The sequence below is a fragment of the Gadus macrocephalus genome, chromosome 11, assembly GCF_031168955.1.
Source record: "Gadus macrocephalus chromosome 11, ASM3116895v1".
NCBI classification, from domain to species: Eukaryota; Metazoa; Chordata; class Actinopteri; order Gadiformes; family Gadidae; genus Gadus; species Gadus macrocephalus.
In genome coordinates, this window is record NC_082392.1 from 23,909,205 (window position 1) to 23,937,095 (window position 27,891).

The 27,891-nt window shown below is 42.3% G+C and overlaps 1 protein-coding gene across 1 annotated transcript in view; it reads left to right on the forward strand.

Moving 5' to 3' along the window:
• The first annotated feature begins 10,107 nt into the window (after positions 1-10,107).
• nudt12 (nudix (nucleoside diphosphate linked moiety X)-type motif 12) overlaps positions 10,108-27,891 on the forward strand; it is a 48,549-nt gene continuing 30,765 nt past the window's right edge. The window contains exon 1 of the mRNA XM_060064388.1: positions 10,108-10,302. Within this exon, the coding sequence (XP_059920371.1) occupies positions 10,293-10,302 (10 nt within the window). The 5' untranslated portion in view covers positions 10,108-10,292. The remainder of the gene's footprint in view (positions 10,303-27,891) is intronic.

The window sequence follows — 27,891 nt, forward strand, 5'->3', positions numbered from 1 at the left end:
TGTGAAGATAATAAGAACAGAGCCTTTGATTAACCTTGACTTGCATCCAATAGATGAGTCAGGACTGTCCTCTACACTAAGTGAAGTGGACAACAGCCCTGCAGATGATGAAGCATCCCCTCAAGTGGATGTGCATCGTCCAGCTCACAAGACATTACTCTCCCTGAATCATGCCGCTGTAATCCATGGCCAGTGCCATTTCAAATTCCACAGTTTTCCCGAGACATTGAAATAATCCTTGCAGAGGCAAACAAAATATATCATTCCTCTGGAACATACTTCAGAGATCCAAGCGTTAATTCTGCAATAATGTATGACCTTTCCAAAGTAATCTTCTCTGACACAGCCTACCCCTCCAGTCTGCAAGTATCCTCATGTGGCTGAAGCCCTTGTTCAGAAGTTTCCATGCCTGAAGGTGCCAGGGTCCTTTGCAGGGATGTATGGCTGGCAGATGCGCATCAAAAACAAGATGCACAATTACCGTGCCAAGCTGAAATCGCGAAAATATGCCTATCCGGAAATAGAGGTGAACACATTAAAGAGGAAACTGCCGGTCGATGCAACCCCATCCAAAAACGTGAAAAAGCCGAAGAGAGCAGAGATTAATTATCTCCCGGCACATCCTGTTGGAGAAAATGACAACAGTTTGGAGAAGGACAGGCTTGAGTTAATCAATGAATTAAAAAAAAAGAATAATGAAAAGATTATCGCGGAAAAAATGTCAAAAACCTTTTCTACTCGAAGAGTAGAGGTGGTGACCCTCAGCCCAAGTGTTGGTGCCTTCAAAGATAGGTGGCCTGCATTATTCAGTGCGGCTCAAGTAAGTAAAAATATTTTATGTTCCACCAAGAACTGTCATTTGTCGACTGAAACTTTGAGAAATTGATGTGGGAAGTGTATTATGTTGTCTCTTTACTAGTTTCCTAGATCAAAGAAGAGTTCCGTCGATAACGACAATTTCCTTGGAGGAGACGTTCATGAGGAAACTGGATGGGTACACACCACGTCTTCTGCAGCTGATGCGTGCCAAAGGAGGAGCTGTTGGTTCCAGGATGCGTCCTCTCCTGGACACTGTAAATGAGGTCTATTTTTGTTTCACTTTTTACTACTACTGTTTTTCTGCAAAAACTCAGAAGTTTGCATACATTCTAACTGAAGTCAGTAAAACTTTTTTTTTTTTTCATGTCTACATGAATTTGGTTAGAACATCTACTTTGCCACAATGCCACAAGATATTTTCCAACAATTGTTTACAGACATCATCTTCTCATCTCTTACATTCACCTCACATCCTCTCCTGTCCTTCCATCCTCTAATCTTCTATTCTCCTCCTAACTTCCTCTTCTCCTCCTCTCATGTTCTCTGTCTCTTCTCATTTCATCTAATCTCCTATGCCCCTCATCTCCTCTTCTTTCCTCATCTATCATCCTCATCTCAACTCCTTTTCTATTTCTCTCTTCTTCTCCTCTTCTCCTCCTGTCCTCATCTCCTATTCAAATGTCCTCTCATATTCCCCTCTTCTCATTTCCTCATCTCCTATCCTTCTCCTCCCTTGTCCTCCTCTCCTCATCTGACTGACATCTGACAACTATAAGTCCTCTCACTAAGATGCATCTCCTTTCAGTCCCAGAGCATTGACAAAAAGAGGGATGCCGTTGTCTGCTGCCTCATGGAATACTTTGGAGAACAGCAAGAACAGCTCTTCCTGGACCAGGTATGTTATTAAATTATTGATCAACACAGGGTATTCTACGGTGGCCCTGGAGTGCAAAACACAACAGCAATTCACACAACACACCCTCATCCTGATTGGGTGCACTGTTGGTCATTTACAATGCTTAATATAACGTCGGCTATGGCAGTTTCTTAATTTGCAGTGAAGGGGAACGGTAGGCTACATAAGTGTTGCAGAGTAGGCTAGGCTAGTTGCAGTGTCAAAGAAAATGGACGGAAAGTTATTAATTCACTGCAAATGAAGAAACTGCCGTTGCCGACGTTGTATTAAGCATTGTAAATGACAGACAGTGGACCAATGTCAGTGGACCAATGTGTACCTACCCTTTCCGTTGTGATGAAATGCTGGTGTGTTGCGTGAATTGCTGGTGTGTTTTGCACTTCAGGGCCACCGTAGTATTCACATGGTTACACATCCTCTCATCTCATGCCAGGATATGGATCAGTTCATGCACGCCTTGTGGTGATGTGTTGTGCTGTGTGAAAGAACATCAACATGTGATCTGTTGAATGTTTGAGGGTGCATTCACATGTCTGTGCTTCGTAGATAGTTTTGTAAATGGATGATTGAAAATTTAGAAATTAAAGTTCTCCACTCCACATCTGCTGTCCTCTTCTCATCTCCTGTTCTCATTTCGTCTCAACTTCTATTCTCCTCATCTCCTGTCCTCCTCTCCTCTGCTCTTATATTCTCCTCCTCATCCCTTCTTCTCACCACTCGTCTCTATTGCATTATGGGAAATGGGGATGCACCATTTGTGAAATTTGGGCCAATGCCAATGTTTAAAATAACAATGTACTACATTTGACTAAGAACTTAAATGTATATGAATAGCATATTGTTAATACACTAAATATGCAAAAAAAAATTTTAGATGGAGGACCAATGTGAGGGACACATGGACCACACCATGAAGGTGATTGTTACCCATGAGCCCACGAGTGAGGAGGATCAAGTGTCCATTGTGATTGAGGGCAACAAAGTCCTGACCAGGTGTGGGAACCGCAGCCGGGCTTGTATGCTTTTGATGGGGTTGATTTATGCCCTCAACCTGGAGTATGCCAAGACTCTGAGGAACACCTTTGAGGTATTCCACAAACTTTTTCTGGAGCTTGATGGGGCAAAGCTGCCCAAGAAAGTCCACAGCCTCAAAATGAAGCTACTGGAATGACTTTGTTGGACCCCCTAGGTTTAAATGTTCTGTTATGTACGGTTGTTCAGAAACCTGTTTGAAATGACCTGGCTGCACACACACACACACACACACACACACACACACACACACACACACACACACACACACACACACACACACACACACACACACACACACAGCACTGAGTTGTATTTATCTGTCTTTATTTTTTTGCAAAAAGGTTTAAATGTTCTATTATGTATGGTTGGTTGTTCAGAAACCAGCCTGGCTGCAGAAACACCCACATTCACAGCTGCAAAGTGACCCACACACACACACATACTCACACACACTTACACACAACGACGCACTGAGTTGTATTTATATATCTTTTTTTTTTGAGCTAACGGGTTTACTGAGTTCGAAAAAAAAACTGAGTTCGATAAAAAATATATATGCATATATATTATTGTTTGAATATGTTTTGTGATTCTCTTGAATATTCTTCAATATACTTTTGATCATTTGGTTGATTTCATCAATAAACAAGTTGATTTCATCAATACTGTGTCTGCTGTGTCTGAGAATAACTTCAAGTAAATCTAACCTTCCCTGAATAGGTAATAGTTCATTAGTCATATTAGCTCATTATTACTAATGATAAAGTAGATTAATAATGGCTAACAATCTTGAGTTAATATTACTAAATTATTTTGAGTAATTTGTATTGAATAATCTTAGGTAAACTTTACCTAATTTATTTTGGTATTTCATAGCTTTTCAATGTAGGTAGTCTTTACTCAAAATATTGGATTGAAATTTACCCAACCAAAGTAGATGCAAATTGTTACCTTAAATAAATTGGGTAAATTCTATAGGTTGTTTACAGTGTATATAAGATAATCAATATCTCGGATTTACTTGAATAACACATTTTTAAACAACCATACCAGGCTATGTTTGTTATTGTGTAGTGTTGCTTGGTTGCGAGTGCAACCCGTTATTTTTGTATCACTGCATTGATAATGGTACTGTTGATTTTCTTTGAGAAAGTTGTTTACAGGTTTCCTGTTGCTGACACAACGACGATTTAACGCCTGATGGAGGCTCCCATGATGTGAAAGTAACCTCTCTGTGAGCTGAGCCCTTGACAAGGAGGGACGAGTCTTGGGTTCATGAATTACAGGCCCCGACGGTGACAGAAGAAACAATGGCTGAGATTATAACAATGTCCAAAACCACCCACATGCAACAGCGCACCAATACATGAAGATCACCTGAACCACCCAAATCAATGCTAGCCTATCAATAATCTTGAATTTTTAAAAACTTTTAATATAACTACTAATTTTGTACTTGCACATGTTGAAAATTGTATGACCTTGTTACACATAACCAAAAAGTATTAGCCTAGGATTTCTATGGATACTTTTGTTTGTGTGCTGTTTGACCATATGATTGTATGATAACCAGGATATATGTTCATTGTTGTATTGTTACGTATTGTTACGTATTTTAAGAACCTGAGCTGCCTCCTCTAGGAAGCAGATTCAAACACACAAGCTGTATTACCCTCACTTAACCACTAGGAAGCAGGACCAAACATATAAACCGTAAATACTATACATAGCCACAAGGGGAGCAAGACCTTATTGAAGGCTGCTCCATCCACAGAAGGCAGCACCTTTAGATAGGTGAAGAAGCCGAAGCCATTACGTCACCCCGGCCACGCCCACTTCATATAGGCCACTTGACCCTATCAATCTCGACAGAGAAGTAGGACGTCAGAATCTTCTAAATGCTAGCAGACAAAGGGTTAATGTTTTTGATCAGCTGGGAGACGCTCAGCACGTGTTCAACACGCTTCCACCTCCTTTTGCTCCGTAGTTACCATACCGAAATACTTTAACAAATAAAGTAACTTAAAAAGATATCCGGATTCGACCACTTTCCTTGAAGAACTCTGCACAACCAACTTTAATGTAAGGCTGTGCCCCCCAAAATTTGATGAGAGCGTACACAGCATTGACTTAATACCTCAGAATACTCTTGTCCAGGCTCATCTGTTCCACTAGCCTGTGGCGATGGGGAGACTGGAGGTGTGTGCTTTGAAAGAAATGTTAAGTATTTTAAGAAGCTGCATTACCCTCAGATAGCCACTAGGAAGCAGGATCGAACACTGCAATAACTACCTTAGCCACAGATATCAGCACCTTTAGACAGGGGCGGAGCCATTACGGCAGCCCAGCCACGCCCACTACATAGGCCACGCCCACCTGACGTCCTCTAGCTGGTGATTTGAAGTGAGGAGGCCAAAAATCAATAGGTAGACGGCGGAGAGCCACCGGGCCTAAGCCCGGGGGCTTGAAGTAGATCACGGTATTTTCCTCTCCACGCGTTAGATACAATTCCCTCCCTAGCTTCATAGTTTACCATACCGAAACATGCCTACTTTAAAGGAGAAATCCGGTTTAAAATGGATCTGGGATATGTTTAAGATGATAACGAGATGGGATGTTCATTTGGGAGCACAAAAGCGCATGTAAACGCATTCTTAAATAGGCTGTTTTTAGCCGATTCTACCAAAACGCTGTAAACTGGGAACCATGGGGGCATCTTGTCATGGTAAAAACTAAATCGTTATTTTAAACAACTTAAAAGGCTAGAAGTAGCCTGACACTTCTTTGATAGTATAATATGGGTCTTAAAATATAAAACAAGTCATTGAGAACTTTGTAAGTGTACAGATTGTTTATTAAAAAGTACATGTTATACACACAATACCATCAGTAGATCACCCGTCGACGCCATTTTGTTTTCAAGACTCGATAAGTAGATTGACGAACACAGAGATTGTGTGTTGCTGACGGATGTCACAATCTCTGTGTTCGTCAATCTAAAAAGAGAGCGTACACAGCATTGACTTAATACCTCAGAATACTCTTGTCCAGGTTCATCTGCTAAACTAGCCTGTGGCGAAGGGGAAGCTTGAGATGTGTGCTTTGAAAGAAACACAACCAACATTTAGTGTAAGGCTTTGTGTCCCCCAAAATTTGATGAGAGCAGTGACTTAATACCTCAGAATACTGTTCTCCAGACTCATCTGTTCCACTAGCCTGTGGCGATGGAGATGCGTGCTTTGAAAGAAACACAACCAACATTAATGTAAGGCTGTGTGCCCCCCAAAATTTGATGAGAGAGCGTACACAGCATTGACTTAATACCTCAATATGATAAGTACACACCTTTTTAAATGATTGATGTGCTCCTCTAAGTCTTATTCGATGGATTTTTGTGTTTGGAATGCCAAGTCCGGTACAAACTTGACCCCAAAGTCCATCTCTAGCCCAGATATTTGTATTTTGTTTAATGCCAGTCTTCATCAGGTCCTCACATTTTTTAGAAATCTGTTTGTCCAAGATTTCTTTTGTTATGTTCTATTGAAAAATAAATCATAGTTTATCAGAGTTTCATCAACAACATGTTGGAAATAAAATTATGACTGTAAAATGTTTATAGAATAAAGTTGCGCACCCTGAATAACTTGAAAAAGTAGACTATATAAAAGTAAAAGGAAGAAAATGTTACAATAGCACTATACATTTTCATTGTCCAGAGTGCATCCTGCTCAAATAAATTCAAGAATTAAATCAGCATCATAGACAAAGTAAAGACTACAATAACACAGTTTTAAAGAAGTGAGTGGGACATACTTTTACAAAGGGTAGGCCTACTGTTTGTGCTAAGCCATGTTGGGCATAGGTTTTACTTACATGGGTTCATGTCATCCATGTGCCATTAATTAGAACACGTATCTAGTGTTCTATATATATCTATGGTCACGCTTGAGTCACTAGCTGCGTTTCCATCTAAAAGGTGATGCAGATCTTTAGAAAGTTCGCAAAAAAGTAATTCGAATTAGGTGCGTTTCCATCAAGTGGTTGGAGCGGAATAGGGTGATGACGTTACACGTTGATGTCGGCAGGGTTGCTATGGCTGGTCGTTATGCAGAAATCGGAAAGACTGTCAGTCCTGTGTGTTCAAAGTTCGCTACGTCACAGCTGTTTCGAAAAATGTGTTTCCATCTCCCATTTTGCGAATTTACTCTCTTTCGCATTTCTCAAAAACCACCTCAAGCGAGCGGACAAACCTTTTTGCGAATCAGAGGATTTTTATGCGAATTTTGGTGTTTCCATCACCGTTTACTGATTCGATACTTCAAAGTTTGCATAAAATCAGGGGGATGGAAACGCACCTAGGGCCCTATTTTAACGGTCTGAAACGCAAGTGGGAAGCGCAAAGCGCAAGTAGCTTTGTGGGCGGTTCTACGGCGCTATCGCTATTTTACAGGCGGATGAATGACGCTTGTGTCGCGGCGCAAGTGTCAAAAGGGTTGGTCTGAAGCAGCCTAGTTACCCGTAGGTGTGGTTTGGGCGTAACGTCCAACAAACCAATGAGAGTGCCAGCTCCCATCCCCTTTAAGAGCCATGAGCGCCTTTGAATCGGACGAGTTGATATTTTGACAGCGCGTCTGCAGTCTCCGATGAGACAAATGCACTTGAATTTCAAACTGCAAATGGCTCAGTTTATCGCCAAATAATATGGCCTAATTCACACATGGAATAAGGGGTTTTCTTCCACAATTTCAGAAATACTGAGTCCTCAAATAAATTTCGGCAAAGAAAACGTATATGATATAACATGTGATATGCGGTAACTGTGGTTCTATTTAATGATATACGCAATACATTATAAACATTGTTTCTTATCAGTATTGTATGCTATCCTAATATGCATGTGTCCCCGCGGTAATAGACATTGCCATTGATTGTATTATGCGTTACGTGTTTAATTTGCGTGTGTTTAAACAGAGCACACACGCGCGCATTCATTCATTCTTTACGCTCACTCGCGGTAAAACAATGTTTTTCACGATCAAATACTCATCAATCCTAAAAGTTATGGGCAGGAAGGCCTACACGATGTCTCTGTCAAGAAAATATGTGTTTGCTGTACGGTGTTTGCAGATGCATTGATTTAAAAGTACAACTTATTACCGCTGCATCAGCTGTTCTTTCCCAAATAATTTACCAAGAATGTGCGGCTAGGTAGATGGGAGAAGCAAAGTGTATGCGCGAGGTGCACAAGCAATCCGTGCCCTACAAAGGCAAAGTGCAGTAACTACGTATTTTGTCAAAATTGAGTTCAGAGTGAAAATGGGTTTTATAACACCTTCTTTGTCTTGAGACAAAAACTCTTGGTCCAACTGTGTCCCGTTTCAGAGATATCCCCAAGTCAAATTTGCAGTAACTACAAAATCCAACCTAATACCAAGGCTAAACGCAGTAAGTGAAGTTACTGCGTTCTGCCTTTGTTCACCCGGCTTTGACACAGTAGATACTGTGGTCTGCCTTATTAGCTCCATCCGAATCTACTGAGGAAAACTCATGGTGGAACTTATGTATTAACTTAAGTATCCAGACAATGGTAAGGACGATGGAAAAATATCAACAACTGACCTAAATCTATTAAGCCATTTTAGCCAACCTGCTCCCTTGAAGCCTGTAGCATCTTTCCACTCTGGAACCGCTGTCATAGTCCAATTACGATCACGTCGCTGTTTTGTTTCTTGTCTTCATTTCTGAAACTATTTTCGTTTCGGGGCAGCTAATCTAACTGATGTGAAGATAACAAAATCAGCCTACTCATTTAGTTAGTCGACTCCATTTAAGTCACTGTTACTTTAGCATTCTAGAGTTAGCTGATCTCCTGAGGAGAGCCGTGCAGCGCCTGCAGCCGCAAATACGATATTGAATGAAAATGAAATGTCCATTTAGATTGGTTGTTTACTTCTCATTCCACACGCTACATTTAAGCGTCTTAGAGTACCATATTAAGCGGTATATACATTTTATTTATTATTATTATTATTATTACATCACATGGTTTAGGTAAAATATCGCGTTGTCTAAAGGATAGCCAATGAAGTTCAAGCAGAAAGTCCAAAGGTTGCAAAACCACCATCGAGATCAGTTGACGTCTTCGGTTCATTTCTTCTATTGTATAAAATAGCAGTCACTCATTTTGACGTTAGATCTAGTTTGGGATATAATTGGCAAGTAATTTTTTATTATATCTACCTTATCTGTAGTTCTCATGGTTATTATATTTCAAACTAATGTAACTGAGTGACCTCTATGAATTGTTGATAGTCTTTTGCCACTTCTTGCCAAAACAGTAATATCCAATCTTGTATAATACTTACTTTAATACACACATATGTATGCATCCAAGAGTTCCAGTGAATCACTTATCTAAGCTTCCCACTGGCTGCCACCATGCAGTAGCCCCCCCCCCCCCCCCCTTAATTTTCTAATTAAAATGAAAATCCACAAACCAAAATACTATTGATTGTGTGTAAAATGTTAAAGGGACACTATGTAATATTTTGAGTAATTTATTACCTCAAATCAACATATTCATTCATAAATAAGTCCTCATTGGTGTAAAATGATCTCTGCCAAAAATCTCACTTATCCTCCTGAGCGAAGAATAATTAATATTAATATCAATATGGTTACATAGGACGGGTAAGCTTCATGGAGGCTTCCATTTTCTTCCGGTCTATGAGCTGCCGAGAGGGTCAAAAAGCACTACGTCGTACAGGAATTGCAAACGCGTTTTCACTCTGAGCCAGCGTAACGGTGGAACAGAGTTTAGTATAGCGAGACGAGATTTACCGGCAAATTTGAACATGCACCGCATTTGTTTGAAAGACCATAGTTATGCCACGCCACAGGAGAAGGAATCATCGACGCCAAAAAAAAACGACGATGTGTAAGTATGTATTAGGTGACCTTGGGTGTCTTGAAAGGCGCCTCTAAATGAAATGTATTATTATTATTATTATTATTATGTATAACATGGTTTTCCATGGCAACGAGATGGGCGCTCCTATGTTTGAGCGACTCGTCATTGAAAGGCTACTTTCCTCCTCATCCTCATCCTCATCCGCTTATCCGGGGTCGGGTCGCGGGGGGAGCAGCTCAAGCAGGGGGCCCCAGACTTCCCTTTCCCGGGCCACATTGACCAGCTCTGACGGGGGGATCCCGAGGCGTTCCCGAGGCGTGTTGAGATATAATCTCTCCACCTAGTCCTGGGTCTTCCCCGAGGTCTCCTCCCCACTGGACGTGCCTGAAACACCTCCCAAGGAAGGCGCCCAGTGGGCATCCTTACCAGATGCCCGAACCACCTCAGCTGACTCCTTTCTAAGTAAAGGAGCAGCGGCTCTAATCCGAGTTCCTCACGGATGGCTGAGCTTCTCACCCTATCCCTAAGGGAGACGCCAGCCACCCTTCTGAGAAAACTCATCTCGGCCGCTTGTACCCGCGATCTCGTCCTTTCGGTCATCACCCAGCCCTCATGACCATAGGTGAGGATAGGAACGAAGATCGACCGGTAGATCGAGAGCTTTGCCTTGCGGCTCAGCTCTCTTTTCGTTACAACGGTGCGGTAAAGCGAACGCAATACCGCAGGCTACATACAGCAGGCTACTTTATTACATATTTAATTTACTTTTTCATATTTTTGTCGAGTTTAAATCATGACAATATTCTTATGACTTATGGATACTGTCAAATGCGTTGGAGGAATTCAAAAGCCATTCTTCATCAAGTTATGGAGGTTTATTCTCTGCTGGGGTCACACGTATCCAAATCCACCAAGACGCACTTACGCTAGAGCGGACCTTCTGGAGCTTCAACTCGCTTGCCAGACAGTTGATTTATCACCCGAACAACTGGATTTCATACCAACAACTCTGATAAAGAAGACAATACGGAGGAAAAGAAGATCGAGAGGAGGAATTAGGAACAGGATAGGAGACGAGGAAGTAAACTCTTTGCCAGGGCGACTAACTGGCGGCGCGTACAGTCGCAGCGGCCCCTCTTGAGATCTGTGAGATTGAGATTGAATGTTTGAGTGTGAGACTTCCTACGAACGTAGTTTATGACAGGGAAACAATATTAAACATTAGGACATTGAGAGCGAGTAACATCACTGGCATTCGCTGGCATCTGGACATACTACGCAAACACAGGATACTAACGGACACTGTGACACCGTGCCCGGAACTGCCCGGAGGAGGAAGCAGCAGAGACGGGGTGGACGTAAACAAACTGAACAGCTTCTTTCAGCTCCTACCCTCCAAGAAACGCTATCGCAGCTTAAGATGCTCCACCACCAGGCTGCGGAACAGCTTCCTACCTCAAGCTGTCAGGATGCTCAATGCACCAGCGTCCCAGATCTTCTCACTGGACTTTATTTATTATTTATTTATTATTTATTTATTTATTCATCATTGGGACGTTTGTTTGTTTGTTTGTTTGTTTGAAATGTATGTTGATCTTGATCCGTGAGAAACGCCTTCTCGTTTTGTTGTTCAATCAACAAAATGACAATAAATTTGATTTGATTTGATTTTGATTTGATTCCGTACGTTACAATGTAAATTGTTGGTATTTAGAATACTGTTACATTGTTGAAATCAACGGATTACAATGCGTTGATTAGGATACGAACCTCATCATCACTCGAATGACTCGATGAGGTAGCCTAGTAGGTGTCATGTCACAGCTTCTTGGCACATACTGCCCACCGTAGTTTTTGGACAAGCGAGCACTATTAGTTTGAATGCAATATACAATTGTACCACTAGATGGGAGTAATTTTTACACAGTGTCCCTTTAAGGATATTTGGGAAGATAATGGCAATGTTGATGACAAAAAAAATGCAATTGAAGGGTTTGATTTCAAAACGCCATCTATATTTATAGTGTGTATCTCCAGTGATATCAAGAAAATAGTATTTTTGTTGTTTTGTTAAAGTTAAGATACATCACAGAACACTATCCCAACTGCAGGTTCACTGATATAACCTAAAACCTTTTTATATAAAAAAATGATTCATGAAAATTCATTAAAATTGTGGATATAGCGTGTTGGAACCAAACTCTTCAATTGTTTAGGGCTGCGATGTGACACGGACATAAGGACAAAATAGATTATTGAAAGTTACAAGCAATTTCAATACTCTCAAAAACCTTCATAAACGAAGCACAAGCAAATTAAATTAAATAAAAAGGCATTGGTAATGCAAAAAAGTTACTTTCAGAACACATTTAAATTGTAGATACTGCACTTTGCCTTTGTAATAGTACTCTAGTTGTTCGAGGTAATACAAAGGCAGAGTGCAGTATCTACAATTTTGAGGTCAAAGGTCATATCGTTGGTCTTTTCTTTTTCTATACAATTTTCCTTCCTATAAAGGTATTCATTGAAAGTATCACCACTATTGTACCTGCAACAGGTTTGGCCGGCCAGTATGAAAACTTTGAAGGCATTTTTCTCAGTTTCAATGTTGACGTAGTTACTGCACTTTGCCTTTGTAGGGCGGTATGCATCGCATGCGCATGTATGCATGCGCCCTTAAAATAGCATCTGAACAACGCGCCACTGACTTTAAACCAGGTATTTCCTGGTCAGTAGCGCAATGGTATTCAGAAACGGCAAAATACCGTTTGCGCCAGAACACGCCTCCTCCTTCCGCCGAACCGCCCCTTGGGGCGCATGATCAATCCCTAATTTACCGGCGGGTGGCGGTGGTCGGAAAAGAACGCTCTGCGCCAGTTGTAAACTAGCAACGACACATGCGCCAGTGACTAAGTCACTTGCGCCGGATGCAAGATAGGGCCCCTAGTGTCTAACGGAGTTAATTAAATAATGCTATCTGTTATTAAAGTCAGTTTCTGATTAATGTAGTAACATTACACCTACTTTATCATAATAAGTAATTATGATAAAGGGATGGGCTTATGGGATAAGGGATGGGCGTGAGTTAATTTAATGACCAAACGATGTAAAAACATTTTTTTTATATTAAAATAAAGTTGGGACTATTCAAAATATGTAACTTTAAGTCATATCTCTATCTTCAAGCAGAATATCGATATAAGATAAATTTGATAATGAAGATAACTTTATTTTCAAAGTTCAATGACATTAACACTAGCCATATAACGTTAAACTAATTAACTTTATATATTATTAATAATTAATATATAATTATTATATAACGGCTCCATATTTCTCCGCCGCCGTCCGGTTTGAACTGCAGCTGTCAGGGTTTCTAGGTGACAGGAGCGGCGCGTGATCACACAAGGTAAAGGGCTGTAACGGTTTGTTACGTAAACCAGAAATGCTCCGTAGGCTAGACCGTCCCATTTCAAAGCCGTTGGTTCGGCCGTCGGAGTGTCCTTTGCGGTCTATGAAGGCCGTTTAAATTTAATCAAAAGTTACAAATGTAAAAATTTATCTTTCTGTGTGGCGCGTGCCGTGCCGTGTGCACAACGCCACAATTCAAAAAGTTAAGAGATGGCACTTAGAGAAAAGCGCAGCGAAGTATGGAAATATTTTACAGAAATAGGAGATCATATGGTGGATTTGTAAAATATGCCAACCGAAATTGAGCTACTAGAGTAGGCCTACTACAAGTACTATGCGGCAACATATGATCCTGAAACACAATGGTGAGTTCGGGAAAGCAGACCCGCAGCAACCAAGTGTCGTGTGTCTGGCTTTTCACCGCCGCAAGACGCAACTGTAATCCCGGCCGTGGAGAGAAGATTAGTTTTATTTGCAACTTTAAATTATTTGCAATGGTTAGGCTACTTGTTTCGTTTAAAAAAAAAAACGTTACATGCCTTTGTTCGACGTGATTTAGTGAGACATTTTCCTTATTTATTTTTGAAAGGAAAATGTGTTTTGAACGTTTGAAAAAATAAATAATGAATACCAGTGGCGGCTGGTGGTCAACAAAATTATTGGTGAAGCAATCCCCGTCGACCGACGCACCGAAACGAGAACTGATTCCCAAACAAGAGAACTGATTTTTTTTTTTAAACATATAACAAAAATATTGTTGCGTAAATAAAATATACAAACGAACAGAGCTTCGTCTCCCCGCGACCTTATATTGATTGAGTCTAAAACGTTCTCATCTATTCAGCCAATGGTAGTGCAATCTAGTGTTGGCTCGTTCGTTCGCGAACCGGTTCGAATGAACGAGTCTTTAGAACGAACGACCCGAACCGGTTCGTCTCTCTCGTTCGTTCGGTCGTCTCGTTCACCCTTGCGATTCACCGGAAACTCGACTGAACGAACGAACGAGTTTCCGGTAGCACTAACTCCACTGAGTCTCACTGACTCAGTTGAGAACCGTGCTATGGCGTGCATTCCATGATGCGATTCACCGTTACCGGAAACTAGGCTGAATCGCAAACGACTCCTCCACGTTCAGTCGAGTTTCCGGTGAATCGATTCACCGGAAACTCGACTGAACTGGGAGGAGTCGTTCACGAATCATATGTTCGTTCAGCCTGGTTTCCGGTAGCGGTAAATCGCATCATGGAATGGACCCCATTGCACGGTTCTCAGCTGAGTCAGTCAGACTCAGTGGAGTTAGTGCTACCGGAAACTCGACTGAACGAACGAACGATTCGCGAACGACTCCTCGTGGCGAACTGAATCACGCGAACTGGGTCACGGAAACGAATCATTGAATCCACCGCAATCGCATTGCAATGGCACATGGGTAAACAAATGATAAGGCACCACGATCGCTGTAGGCTTCAATATCATGCAAGCACTTTGTTTTATTTTTATTTTGGTTCTACACCACAATTGCATGCTTTAAACATGACACGGGGCCAACAGTATAGGCGTTTTTTCAGCAAACTCCCTGTTAGCCAGTTTACCTTGTCATACATGGAGCAATTTAAAATGCTCCTTACCGTAGCACCAACGAGCTGTGTTGTTTTCACAGGAGGTTTTGGTCTGCCCTCTGCTTTCACTCGTAATTTGTCCTCATATGAAAATGACTGAAAAGAATCCTGTAAAATGCAGTCAACGGTGTTCATCCCCCCATCATCACCGTTAGTCCAATCCATCTTGCACGTGAGCTAGTGACTACGAGCAAAAAACCCTACCCCTAAACAACACTAACCCAACAAAATCCTCACCTACACAGAAAAAAAAAAGTGTATCTTATTAAATTAATGTTCAACAATGTTCAACAGTCGTCACTTTGACAGTGACGACTGTTTCGTCAGTCGTCACTGTCAAAGTCAGTTCACGATAGCTGCCCAATGAAGACGTGACTGGCCAGAGTGTTGTGTCAATCATGTTCAAGTGACGGAAGTGCAAAATTATACCCTATCGGTCACTGCTTCACGGGTGGGACTTATCTGCCATAAGGATCAATTGAAACGGAAAAAAAACACGAGCCGCCTGGGGTTCACTCGATTTACATTGAAGTCAATGGGAATAGTGGTGAAGCAAAGGAAAGTCTGCTTCACTGAAATGATCTGTTCCACCGCGGGTGGCGCTGTTGTGACTCACAGAATTGATTTCAGGAAAACAGCTTGTCTTACTGACTGTATTTCTGTTTCAAAGCACTGAAAATGGGACTGTTGTAAGATTTTCGGTTAATTTATTTTTTAACATTTTTTTGGTGAAGCACTGCTTCACCTGCAGTCTTATAGAAGCCTCCACTGATGAATACTCTGATAACTCTGACTGTTCTTGATTGAGAATAAGCATTACATGTTGGGTTGGTGATATTGCCGTTCATCATTAGGCCTATTCCTGCTGCAGATGCGTTGCATTCTAAAAATAGATAATAGATAAACGAGTACTCGATTGATCCTCGAGGAATTCCTTCGATCACTCGAGTTTGGAATTTAATACTCGTGCCCATCCCTGCATATGTAGCATTGTTAATTTATTCTGTGCATGAGAGAAATAATCACAAATTGATACATTAACAGGTGAAGGAAACAGCACAATGACTCCGGTCGAACACACACGTGTAGGCCTATTGGAATGGCTCATTAACGGAAAAACACTCAATTAACTTTTATCTCGCCTCACCTAATTATTGTAACTTCTGGAAACGTTTTATTATATTGACACAAGGTGAAATAAGGCCATTCATTGTATTTGTTATGTTGACAAGGAGTTTTATATGTTTTAAAAAAGAATGGTACTCACCCTCGCTCTTTCTTCGACATCTTTCGACCTTCTTCCAGGGGTGGACTGGGACCAAAATTCAGCCCTGGCATTTTCTGTCCAGACCAGCCCACTACATTATCAGCAGACACTACATATAAGTCCACAAATCTCGCAGCATCTCCTCTCATGTATACTACAAAGGAGAGTCATATTCCTTGATAGCAGTTAACAAATAAAGCACATAACTATGAACTCAAGGACTAAAATTGACAGCCATAGCAATCAATCAATCATTCTTTATTAATTATAGTGTCAAATCACAACAGAAGTTATGTCATGTCAGAGAGTGGCGGCAGAAAGTGGAGGCAGAGAGAGAGCAAGTCCTCGAACATGGACGGAGGGGGAACAACTCCTCAGGCTCTCACATGTCAAGTGGTCAACCTGAGAGGGAAATGGATACATTATTAAGTCTCTAATCATCACAAATTAAGTATGATTTCATAAAACATAAAAAATGATAAACTCACCAGACTAGAGGAGACTCAACAGCCAAACTTTGGTGCAGTGAATGCAGAGAGTGGAGTCAGAGAGAGAGCAAGTCCTCGAACATGGACGGAGGGGGAACAACTCCTCAGGCTCTCACATGTCAAGTGGTCAACCTGAGAGGGACATGGATACATTATTAATTCTGAAAAATAAAGAAAATGTTTTCCTCTGTCCTGCACCTAGAGTTGAAAACGTTTTGGATGTGCGTTTCTTTTAATACTTTTTTTAAAATATTATAATTATGAAGTATGAATTTATATAACATTCAAAAATACATGATAAACCTACCAAATTCTAACAGTGGTCTCAAATGAGAGAACAAGTCAACATATAGAACAGAGGGAGAACGACTCCTCAAATATATCAGAACAACCTGTAATGGAGAATAATTGATAATTTAGTGTACATGATCACGCCATTAAGGATAATAATAATAATAATAATGGATTGAATTTATATAGCGCTTTTCTAGACACTCAAAGACGCTGTTTATAGGGAAGGGGGAACCTCACTAACCACCACCAGTGTGTAGCACCAACACGGGTGATGCACGGCAGCCAATCTGCGCCAGAACGCTCACCACACACCAGCTTGAGGTGGAGAGTGAGGGAATTAATGAGTCAGCCAATTATACAGGAGGATGATTAGGGGGCCAGATTGAATGAGCCTGGTTGGGCCAGGACACCGGGGAAACCCCTACTCTTTACGATCAGTGCCATGGGATCTTTTATGACCACAGTGAGTCAGAACCTCGGTTTTACGTCTCCTCCGAAGGACGGCACCTTCCACAGCACAGTGTCCCCGTCACTGCACTGGGGCATCGGGATTGATGAGTAAGGGGGCCAGAGGGAAGAGTGCCACCTATAGGCCACCACCCGACACCACTTAGGATCAACACATAAGCACAATAAAACTTCTAAAAGCATCATTAAGATGACAAATAATTAATTACTACATCCATAATGTGTGATGTGTGATCATAACAATAACATTAAATATTTCTCGCCTTATCAGTGGAGCTCTCGTAGGGTTTCAAGGGGTTTCTTACCGGCGTTGCTATGGTTACCGGTATCGCGTGTTCCAACGGTTTATTCAATACTTCAGTCTATAAAATACTATATACAATACTCCCTGAAGCTGGCGCTAGCTTCAGGGAGTATTGTTAGTTAAGAGTATTGTTAATTAATTTGACAGCCCTAATAATAACCCATATTATCCCAATTCGGCATATTTAAACAAAATCAACCACCACAACAGTCACTCACAGCCCTGCAACTCTGGGCTAATATGTTGTCACAAGTATGCAGTTAATTAGGTCACATCATCACATTCAATGTAAAAACGTTTTCTATTTAGTTTTGGATAATGTTACTTACCATATATGCCTCCACTCGCTCGTCTTCCGGCGCAGCAGCACATGCTGGGGTGGTGACCCCGGCACCAAATAGGTCTGTCAATTTAGAACATTTAGCAGCACCTCCACCTCCAGAGACTTCAGCACCTCCACCTCCAGAGACTTCAGCACCTCCACCTCCAGAGACTTCAGCTTCTTAAGTCGCATTTTTTCAGCGCCACCCGGGCGTTTCTTACGGTTTTCCATTTTCACCATGACAGGTCCCAGCGTCCGCCCAGGGAGGGCGGGACCTCATCGCATGGGCCGGAGGTCCCGCCCACGTTTTTTATTTTATTATTTTTTTTTTTTTTATAAATACATAGCGGACCGGACCGGCCCATATTGGGTCAACGGCCCACCGGGACGATGCCCGGTATGCCAGATGGCCAGTCCACCCCTGCCTTCTTCTGACGAGGTTTGCACGTGTCAATAAATATTCAAATATATTTGAATATATTTGAATATTAACAAGTGATTTGATTGGCTGACGGATGCCTTTATTGGCTGACGGATGGGGGAGTAGTCTTTCGAGCAAGGACGCGGGAAGTGGGGTTGCTTAGGGTGCTGCAGCACTCCCCTGGCGGGCCCTGGCTGTAACTGCAAGTGAGAAAGTTTTCTTAACAAATCAATACTTTTTTAGAATTTTGTCATACAACATGATTTTTCATTAAATTATTGACATCCACCCTTTTTATTATATTTATCATATTATCATTTCATTTTATTTAGAACATTGTCTGTGTAGGCTGACGTAGGCTGTGACGCACAACGCAGAACAATGCTTTGCGTGCGGTGCGAAAATTCAAAAAGTCATGCTTGTTACAAGTGCAACATGTGGCAGAAAATAAGTATTTTCCGATTTTTTTTGGCTCCAAGAAGGCAAAACTTCACGATCAAAACACCAGCCGGACATCCGATTCCCTGCATTCCGTATGTGATCTGTCCATGGCTGAATATGGTACTATGCTGATTTGACATAAGCATGTTGGTGTTCAACATCTGTTGTAGTGCAAAACATTCTAAAACTGGTGTAAAATGTTGCTGGCCATATTAATAGACACGTTGAATGTTATCGTTTTGATTCTGGAATCAAAGACGGACGGTTCACTTGACGGAGAAACCGTCACTTTCCTCATATCAGACAACTCGTAACTCTGGATTAAAATGAAGGCTTTCTTTTACTGTCACTTGCCTCTGTAAACCTTTAGAAATAACCTCCTGAATCCTTGTTATAACGCTGTGTATTATCCCGAACCGCAACAGCTTGTCAGCATGTTGTTAGTGTGTGAAATTCAGCACAGTATCAGCCGAGTTTACTCTAATTTCCACATTGTTTACTTGCTAACGTTTGTGAATAACAGTGGCTAGTTGGCAGAGTTAGTCTTTTTACACACCAGTAGAGTGTTTATCAGAGCGGTGCCCTGAATGTGACGTCACCCGTCATCTCGTCTCTGTAAACAATGGATGTTGCGCAGCATTTATTATGACGTCATTATATAGACTCTCTCTCAGCACCCCCCACTCGGACTGACTTCCCGCGTCCCTGCTTTCGAGACTACTCCCTCATCCGTCAGCCAATCAAGGCATCCGTCAGCAAATCAAATCGCTTGTAAATATTCGAATATATTCAAATATATTCGAACATCAGTCAGCCACGCCTTCCGACGTCCGTTGACCGACGGTGCAGTGGGCACGAGGCGTCAGTGTTGCCAGATCAGATTGACAGTTTCCAGCCCAATCACATCTTAGAACCCGCCCACTCCAATAAAAACCAGCCCAAACCACAAAGTTGACACCCGTGTAAGCCCGTAAAATCATAACACATACAATAGAAAACACATCCAGAGCTTCATATCTGCATCAAATAACCACATATAAATGATAGATGAATAGGTTTTTGCAAATTGCAACCAACAAGCGCGTAGTAAGGACAACCATAGGCTACACAAATTGCAAAATAAACCTTTGGCATCCTAGCGCCAGGCCCAGATTAGTAATAATGCCAGCTACACGTAAAAAGGTGTACTTTAAATATTAAGCATATATAAAGCACATAGGGGAGAGGGTGAGTAGTGCCACTTTTTACTCAAAGTGACTTTAAAGTCACTTTGGCACAACTAAAGGTCTCGTGGCACAACTTGCCCCCGGTGCGGGGTAAGTTGTGCCTTTGGAGAGAATACGTTGGGGTAAATTGTGCCATTGATATATATCTCATAAACTGTAATGTTATGTAAAAGCAAGACAAATCCATTAGAAAATTAATAATCTAAGGTTTATTTAAAGTAAATAAAGAGTTCCAACCAGGATAATGCTGAACATCCTTTCTTCTACACCAAGAAGAAGACAAGAACACAAGAACAAAATGAGAAAGGAAACAAGAACAAAATTATATTCAAAATCAGGCCTTAATTGACTGCAACGCACAGATCCGGCCTACTACTTAACATTCCACTTGTTGATGCTGCAGGGGAATATGAACTTCTCCTCCCTTCTGGCTGTACCACCAAGTTTTTTTGGTGTTGGTAGTCTTTTTAGCACATCACCTCTAGGGATGACTCCTTCATCGTTGTCTTTAAATGTGAAGATGGGCTTTCCATCCACAGACCTCTTGCAACTTTGCCTTAGAAATTTTGCACTGATGTCGGCATCATCAACCTTCTCCACCAATCCAATGTAATTATAGGTTGCAGTTTTACCTGCAAAGCTCACAATGACAAAGTCACCAGCAGACAGATCTTTGTCACCATCATCATCATCATCATCATTCTGGCCATCTAAACTCTCATCAGTGGTGTCGTTAAGTGGAATGGAGATGTCAGACTTTTCTGAGCTACTGTAGACAACGACTTTCTTTTTGGGCTTGGTTGGTTTAATCCCTTTCAGAGCCCCTTTCTTCTTATATTCATTCCTTTTCTCCTTTTCAGCCCTTTTATTGTCTCTGTTGTGTGTGTTCTCCAGGTCATCTTCTGCTTCATCGTCAGTGGTGTCCTCAAGTGGAATGCCCATGGTGCTTTCTTCTGAGCTACTGTACACAACCTTTTTCTTCTTGATTTTGGTTTGATCTGAGCCTTTCAGAGCCCTTTTCTTCTGCCATTCAATCTTTTTATTTTCCTTTTCAGCCTTTTCATCTTCTTTTTCTTTGTGTGACTTCTCCAGCTCCATCTTCTCAGGTGTGTCGGTCACGATTCTTGTTTTTACTCTCTTATCATTCTGGGCCTTCTTGTTGTGGCTTTTGGCAGAGGATGTATGACTTCTGGAGACACATAACCCAAATGAGCACAAGAACCATTATCGTCACTTGATGAGTGCTTTGGATTTGGTTCTGGAAGAGTGGCAGGTGGCTCCACTGGATCTACACCTGCTTCGAGACCTGTGGCATGGGTTGGCTCCTTGTGTGATGGTACAGGCAGGTCAGCAGCAGCACTGGTGGAGGGCTCTTCTGGGTTTGGCCTGTCTGTTACCATTGATGGGGCATAATCTTCATCTGGGAAGATATTCCTGTTGAACGGGAATATGCCCGTTGCTCTGAAACCTGATGTGATATTTGTGGGTGTCATTGCAGGCATAAATGCTTGCTTAACAAGTTCTGCAACCTCGTAAATCGATACGGTTCGACCAGGATGTGTGACGACTGAAGGTTTTCAGTGGTCCATACACTGTTTTGACCAATGGTTGCAAACGGTGTGAGGTGGCAGGGTGAGCATAACTACACCATTTTCTTTAGAAGTTGTCACCACCTTCAGTGAGATGTGAGATTTATGGTTGTCCAGAATGAGCCAGATGGAGCAGTTGGTGTGGCGGATGAAGTGCTCCAGGTAGATGGTGAAGGCTTCTTCATTCATCCATCCAGACTTTGTAGAATGACCTATGGATCTTGCAGGTGATCCGTTCATTAAGTATTCTTTGAAACGGACACGCGGGAAAATAAACATGGGTGGGACTGCATTTCCAGTGGCGCTTATACCGTGAAACATTGCTGCTAGTGCTTTTATATGATCTATCAGCTCTGTCTCCATGTTTTCATTGATGACTTGGTTGGCATGTCCTGTTCTCTGATACCCTGTCTTTGTTACTTCTCCTCTCTTTTTCTTCTCCATAAATCTTTTCAAGGTCATCCTGCAGATCTTCATATCCCTTGCCACCTGACGTATGAACTTTGTTCGGGCAGAAGGCAGAAGGCTGTTCCGGTGGGTCTGCCAGACGCAAGACCCGACGCCGGAACACAGGTATAGCCCCGCCAGGCGCAAGGGCCAACTCTGTGCAGATAAGCAGCCCAGGTCAGCCCGAAAGACGCAAGGCTGACCAATTGAGGGCTCAGGGTTACCTCTGAGTCCGAGCCACACCAAGTACCTGCTCCGCAATGGAGGGTCCCGCTGCCACATTCAGGCGGTAGAATCTGGTGAATGTGGAGTGGGAGGACCAAGTGGCTGCTGCGCATATGGTGGCGAGAGAGGCACCCCGCCACAAAGCCCAAGAAGTCGACACGCTGCGGGTCGAGTGTGCTCGAATCCTGGAGGGGGCAGGAGCGCCCGAAAGGGTGTAACCTTGCTGGATGGTGTCCACAACCCAGTGAGAAAGTCGACACTTCGACAGTGGTCTGCCCAAGCAACTAGTGTGAAAACACACAAAGACCTGGTCTGACTTTCTTAGTGGCTTAGTGCGCCGCATATACTCCGACAGGGCCCTTACCGGGCAGAGTGCTAGCTGGTCCGCCGCTGAGACAGGTAGGGACTGCAGCTCTATGCTCTGGGACAGATGGAAGTCAGACAGAACCTTGGGCAAGAAGGCTGGGTTGGGGCGAAGAACCACCTTTGACCCCTCCGGAGAAAAAGTACAGCAGTCCCTGTGGACGGACAGCGCATGGAGCTCGTCTATCCTCCTAGCCGAAGTGATGGCCAAGAGGAAAGCTGTTTTTAGGGAGAGCCACTTTAGGTCCACATTGCCGAGGGGCTCAAAAGGCGGATGCTTCAGAGCTTCAAGGACAAGATACAAGTCCAAGGGTGGTACCTGAGGACCTCTACTGGACGCTGTAAGCCTTCGTGCCCCCCTTAGGTATCGGGAGATCATGGAGCAGCCATCCTCACTAATGGCAAACTCTCCGATATGGACTGCCTTGATAGCTGCCAGCATGCCTCTCAGGGTGACTGCAGATTTACCGGCCTCCAACTGCATCTGCAGGAAGAGCAGGATGTCCTGGGTTGAGGCCAAGAAGGGGTCTGTTTGGTGTGCCTGGCACCACGCTGTGAAGACCCGCCATCGATAAGTGTAGGCTGCCCTAGTTGATGGAGCTCGGGCCTCCTGCATCGTCCGCACCACTGCCTCTGGTAACCCTAGGGCCAGGAGCCGGACCCTCTCAGGGGCCAGGCTACCAGCCTCAGCCCTGTTGGGAAGGTGTGGAACAATTTCCCGCCTGCCTGGGACAGGAGGTCCCCCCTGAGAGGAAGCATCCATGGCTGACCCTCCAGTAGTGTAGGAATCATCGAGAACCAAGACATGTGAGGCCAAAACGGTGCAACCAGGATCAGCCTCACCTGTTCCATTTGCACCTTGTGCAGAAGGGCTTCTCAGGGAGAAGAAACGTGGGCAATGAGAAGATTCTCTGGTCGCAAACAGGTCGACCTCCGCCCTGCCAAATCGGGACCAGATTCCCTCGACCACCTGGGGGTGGAGTCTCCACTCTCCTGGACTTGGTCCCCCTCTGGACAACATGTCCGCCACCACGTTTAGGTGCCCTGGCACATGAACGGCCCTGAGTGAACTGAACTGTGGATGAGCCCATAGCCATAGAGCTGTTGCCAGTTTGCAGAGGGTTGGGGAGCCCAAACCCCCCTGCCTGTTGATGTACGCAGCTGTCACTGTGCTGTCGGTTCTGACTATGACATGCTGTCCCTTGAGCCGCGGCAGAAAGTGCTTTAGGGCTAGACAAACCGCCCTCAGCTCCAACAAGTTGATATACTGATACCCCCAGCGGCCCCTCCAGGGTCCGTTGATACCCTGACCTTTGTGTACGGCTCCCCAGCCTGCTAGGGATGCGTTTGTAAATACGATCTGGCGGTGAGTCACTGACCCCATGGTCTGCCACCTCCTGATGTTGGCTGGGTCCCTCCACCAGCGTAGGGCTCTGTGGAGCCTTTGGGAATCCGTCACCTTGGCACGGGCGGGGCTCTGTGGACACAGGCCTACACTTAGGAGACACCTCTGAACAGGGCGCATGTGAAGAAGGGCCAGAGGGACAATCTGGACGTAGCCCTGCCCTTTACCAACAGAAATGATGAGACATTATGGATAACACATAATACAATATATAAAAGGATACGTTTCTTTGATGATGGAATATTTATTTATAATAGCCTTATGATGATGCACCTACTTTTTGGAGGTGAACCGGGAAGCTGAAAAGGGATGGAATAACACCATCACGTAGTCTGACAATCTGACCTGTCCTGTCCTGTCAAAATCAGCCTGCTTAAAATGTTGACTGCAGACAATTGAACGATCACTTGCAGTGAATCCTTCTCTCCTCAAAGCCACTTCCCACTTCTTCCTCACATCTTTGTCTTCAAAAGTGTCAGATGTAATCTAGGTCAGTGCTTATGGAATATGATTTTATCAAGTCTCAGTTCATAGCTGGGTGAACACATAGCCTAATTCAAAAGTAATTCCATGATTACCCCATTCCAGGTGTCAGGTAAGTGTGGCAGGGCCTTTTCCTGTTTATCACACATTTTGTCCCACACATTTCACGAAGGTGGGCTACACAAAAATGGGTTGGAAAGCTAGACTAGCTATACTGTATAGCCACTGTCCATCTGATTGTCTACTTAGTTAATACTACCCCCCTACACAATCTGGACTGTGGTCCTAACTTTTAGCCCTGTTGGCTTTTACAATCTTTATCTTCATCATTTATTTATTCAAGTATCAAGTATATTATTATTCCACTGTGATCCTACAAAGAGAAAAGCATTCAAATATTTAATAAACGTGAACAGCAATGAAGCCCATGTGCTGGAGGAATAGGGCCAAAAGCAAAAATGGGAAATCAAACAGGAATAACTATTCTAAACACATAGAAAATGTTGTAAATTAGAAATATTTACATGGAGACGGGTTTAAAAAATCTACACATCAGAATGTCCTGAAACTTCTTGGGTGACACTATGGGGTCGTGAACTATGACCCTGAAGTGGAATGAGTGTGGAATAACAGGGCGTTTCCTTTTAAATTTAATCCAAAATCATATCTTAATATGTCTCATATTTCAATATCTAGTGGGCTTTTAATTTGAAATTACACATCAGCATATCCTGAAACTTCTTGGGTGACACTATGGGGTTGTGAACTATTACCCTCAAGTGGAATGAGTCTGGAATAACAGGGCGTTTCATTTTAAATTTAATCCAAAATCATATGTAATAATGTAATAACTGGGACCCTGAAGTGGAATGAGTTTGGAATAAGAGGGCGTTTCCTTTTAAATTGAAGCCAAAAAAATATGTAATAAGTCTCAAATAGCTCAGGAGGTAGAGCAGTTGACTTGTAACCGAAAAGGTTGCTAGTTCGATCCCCAGCTCCTCCTAGCTGAGTGTTGATGTGTCCCTGAGCAAGACACTTAACCCTAATTGCTCCTGACGAGCTGGCTGTCGCCTTGCATGGTTGACTCTGCCGTCGGTGTGTCAATGTGTGTATTAACCGATGTAAGTCGCTTTGGATAAAAGCATCTGCTAAATGCCCTAAATGTAAATGTAATAAGTCTCATATTTCAATATCGAGTGGGCATTTAATTTGAAACTACACACCAGAATATCCTGAAACTTCTTGGGTATCACTATGGGGTTGTGAACTATGACCCTGAAGTGGAATGAGTCTGGAATAACAGGGCGTTTCCTATTAAATGTAATCCAAATTCATATCTAAATCATATCTAATGTCTCATATTTCAATATCTAGTGGGCTTTTAATTTGAAACTAAACATCAGAATATCCTGAAACTTCTTGGGTGACACTATGGGGTCTTAAACTGTGACCCTGAAGTGGAATGAGTCTGGAATAACAGGGAGTTTCCCTTTTACATTGAAACCAAAAAAATATGTAATAAGTCTCATATTTCAATATCTAGTGGGCTTTTAATTTGAAACTACTCTTCAGAATATCCTGAAACTTCTTGGGTGACACTATAGGGTCGTAAACTGTGACCCTGAAGTGGAATGAGTGTGGAATAACAGGGCGTTTCCTTTTAAATTTAATCCAAAATCTTATCTAATATGTCTCATATTTCAATATCTAGTGGGCTTTTAATTTGAAACTACTCATCAGAATATCCTGAAACTTCTTGGTATCACTATGGGGTTGTGAACTATGACCCTGACGTGGAATGAGTCTGGAATAACAGGGCGTTTCCTTTTAAATGTAATCCAAATTCATATCTAAATCATATCTAATGTCACATATTTCAATATCTAGTGGGCTTTTAATTTGAAACTACACATCAGAATATCCTGAAACTTCTTGGGTGACACTATGGGTTCTTAAACTGTGACCCTGAAGTGGAATGAGTCTGGAATAACAGGGAGTTTCCTTTTAAATTTAATCCAAATTCATATCTAAATCATATCTAATGTCTCATATTTCAATATCTAGTGGGCTTTTAATTTGAAACTACTCATCAGAATATCCTGAAACTTCTTGGGTGACACTATAGGGTCGTAAACTGTGACCCTGAAGTGGAATGAGTGTGGAATAACAGGGCGTTTCCTTTTAAATTTAATCCAAAATCGTATCTAATATGTCTCATATTTCAATATCTAGTGGGCTTTTAATTTGAAACTACTCATCAGAATATCCTGAAACTTCTTGGTATCACTATGGGGTTGTGAACTATGACCCTGACGTGGAATGAGTCTGGAATAACAGGGCGTTTCCTTTTAAATGTAATCCAAATTCATATCTAAATCATATCTAATGTCACATATTTCAATATCTAGTGGGCTTTTAATTTGAAACTACACATCAGAATATCCTGAAACTTCTTGGGTGACACTATGGGTTCTTAAACTGTGACCCTGAAGTGGAATGAGTCTGGAATAACAGGGAGTTTCCTTTTAAATTTAATCCAAATTCATATCTAAATCATATCTAATGTCTCATATTTCAATATCTAGTGGGCTTTTAATTTTAAACTACACGTCAGAATATCCTGAAACTTCTTGGGTGACACTATGGGGTCGTAAACTGTGACCCTGAAGTGGAATGAGTCCGGAATAACAGGGCGTTTCCTTTTCAATATAATCCAAAATCATATCTAAAATGTCTCATATTTCAATATCTAGTGGGCTTTTAATTTGAAACTACACATCAGAATGTCCTGAAACTGTTTGGGAGACACTATGGGGTCGTGAACTATGACCCTGAAGTGGAATGAGTCTGGAATAACAGGGCGTTTCCTTTTAAATGTAATCCAAAATAATGTGTAATATGTCTCATATTTCAATATCTAGTGGGCTTTTAATTTGAAACTAAATATCAGAATATCCTGAAACTGTTTGGGAGACACTATGGGGTCGTGAACTATGACTCTGACGTGGAATGAGTCTGGGATAACAGGGCGTTTCATTTTAAATCTCCAATAAACTATTGGTATAAGCTTACATTTGTCAATTAGCTGGGCTTTTATTTTGAAAGTAAATATCACAACGTCCGTACATTTCCTTTGATAGTATTTGCTTTTAATGACTGTCTTTCGGTATGTACCAGACAAGTGCTTTTATTTTGAACACTAGTTCTGAGGCGCTGAGGCGCTATTACCGTAATGGCTAGTACAGGTACAGCAAAAAACTGGGTCGGCTGGCTTGACTGTCGTTCTCGATGGGTCGGCTGGCTTGACCGCAGTGAAAAATGGCATTCGGGCCAGCCCTAAATACCAATAACTAGGTCTATTGTAAGGTATCGACCACAAAAATAGACTATGCACAATAACACTGCCGGAACGTTAAGAACGAACGTTATTTTACCGGT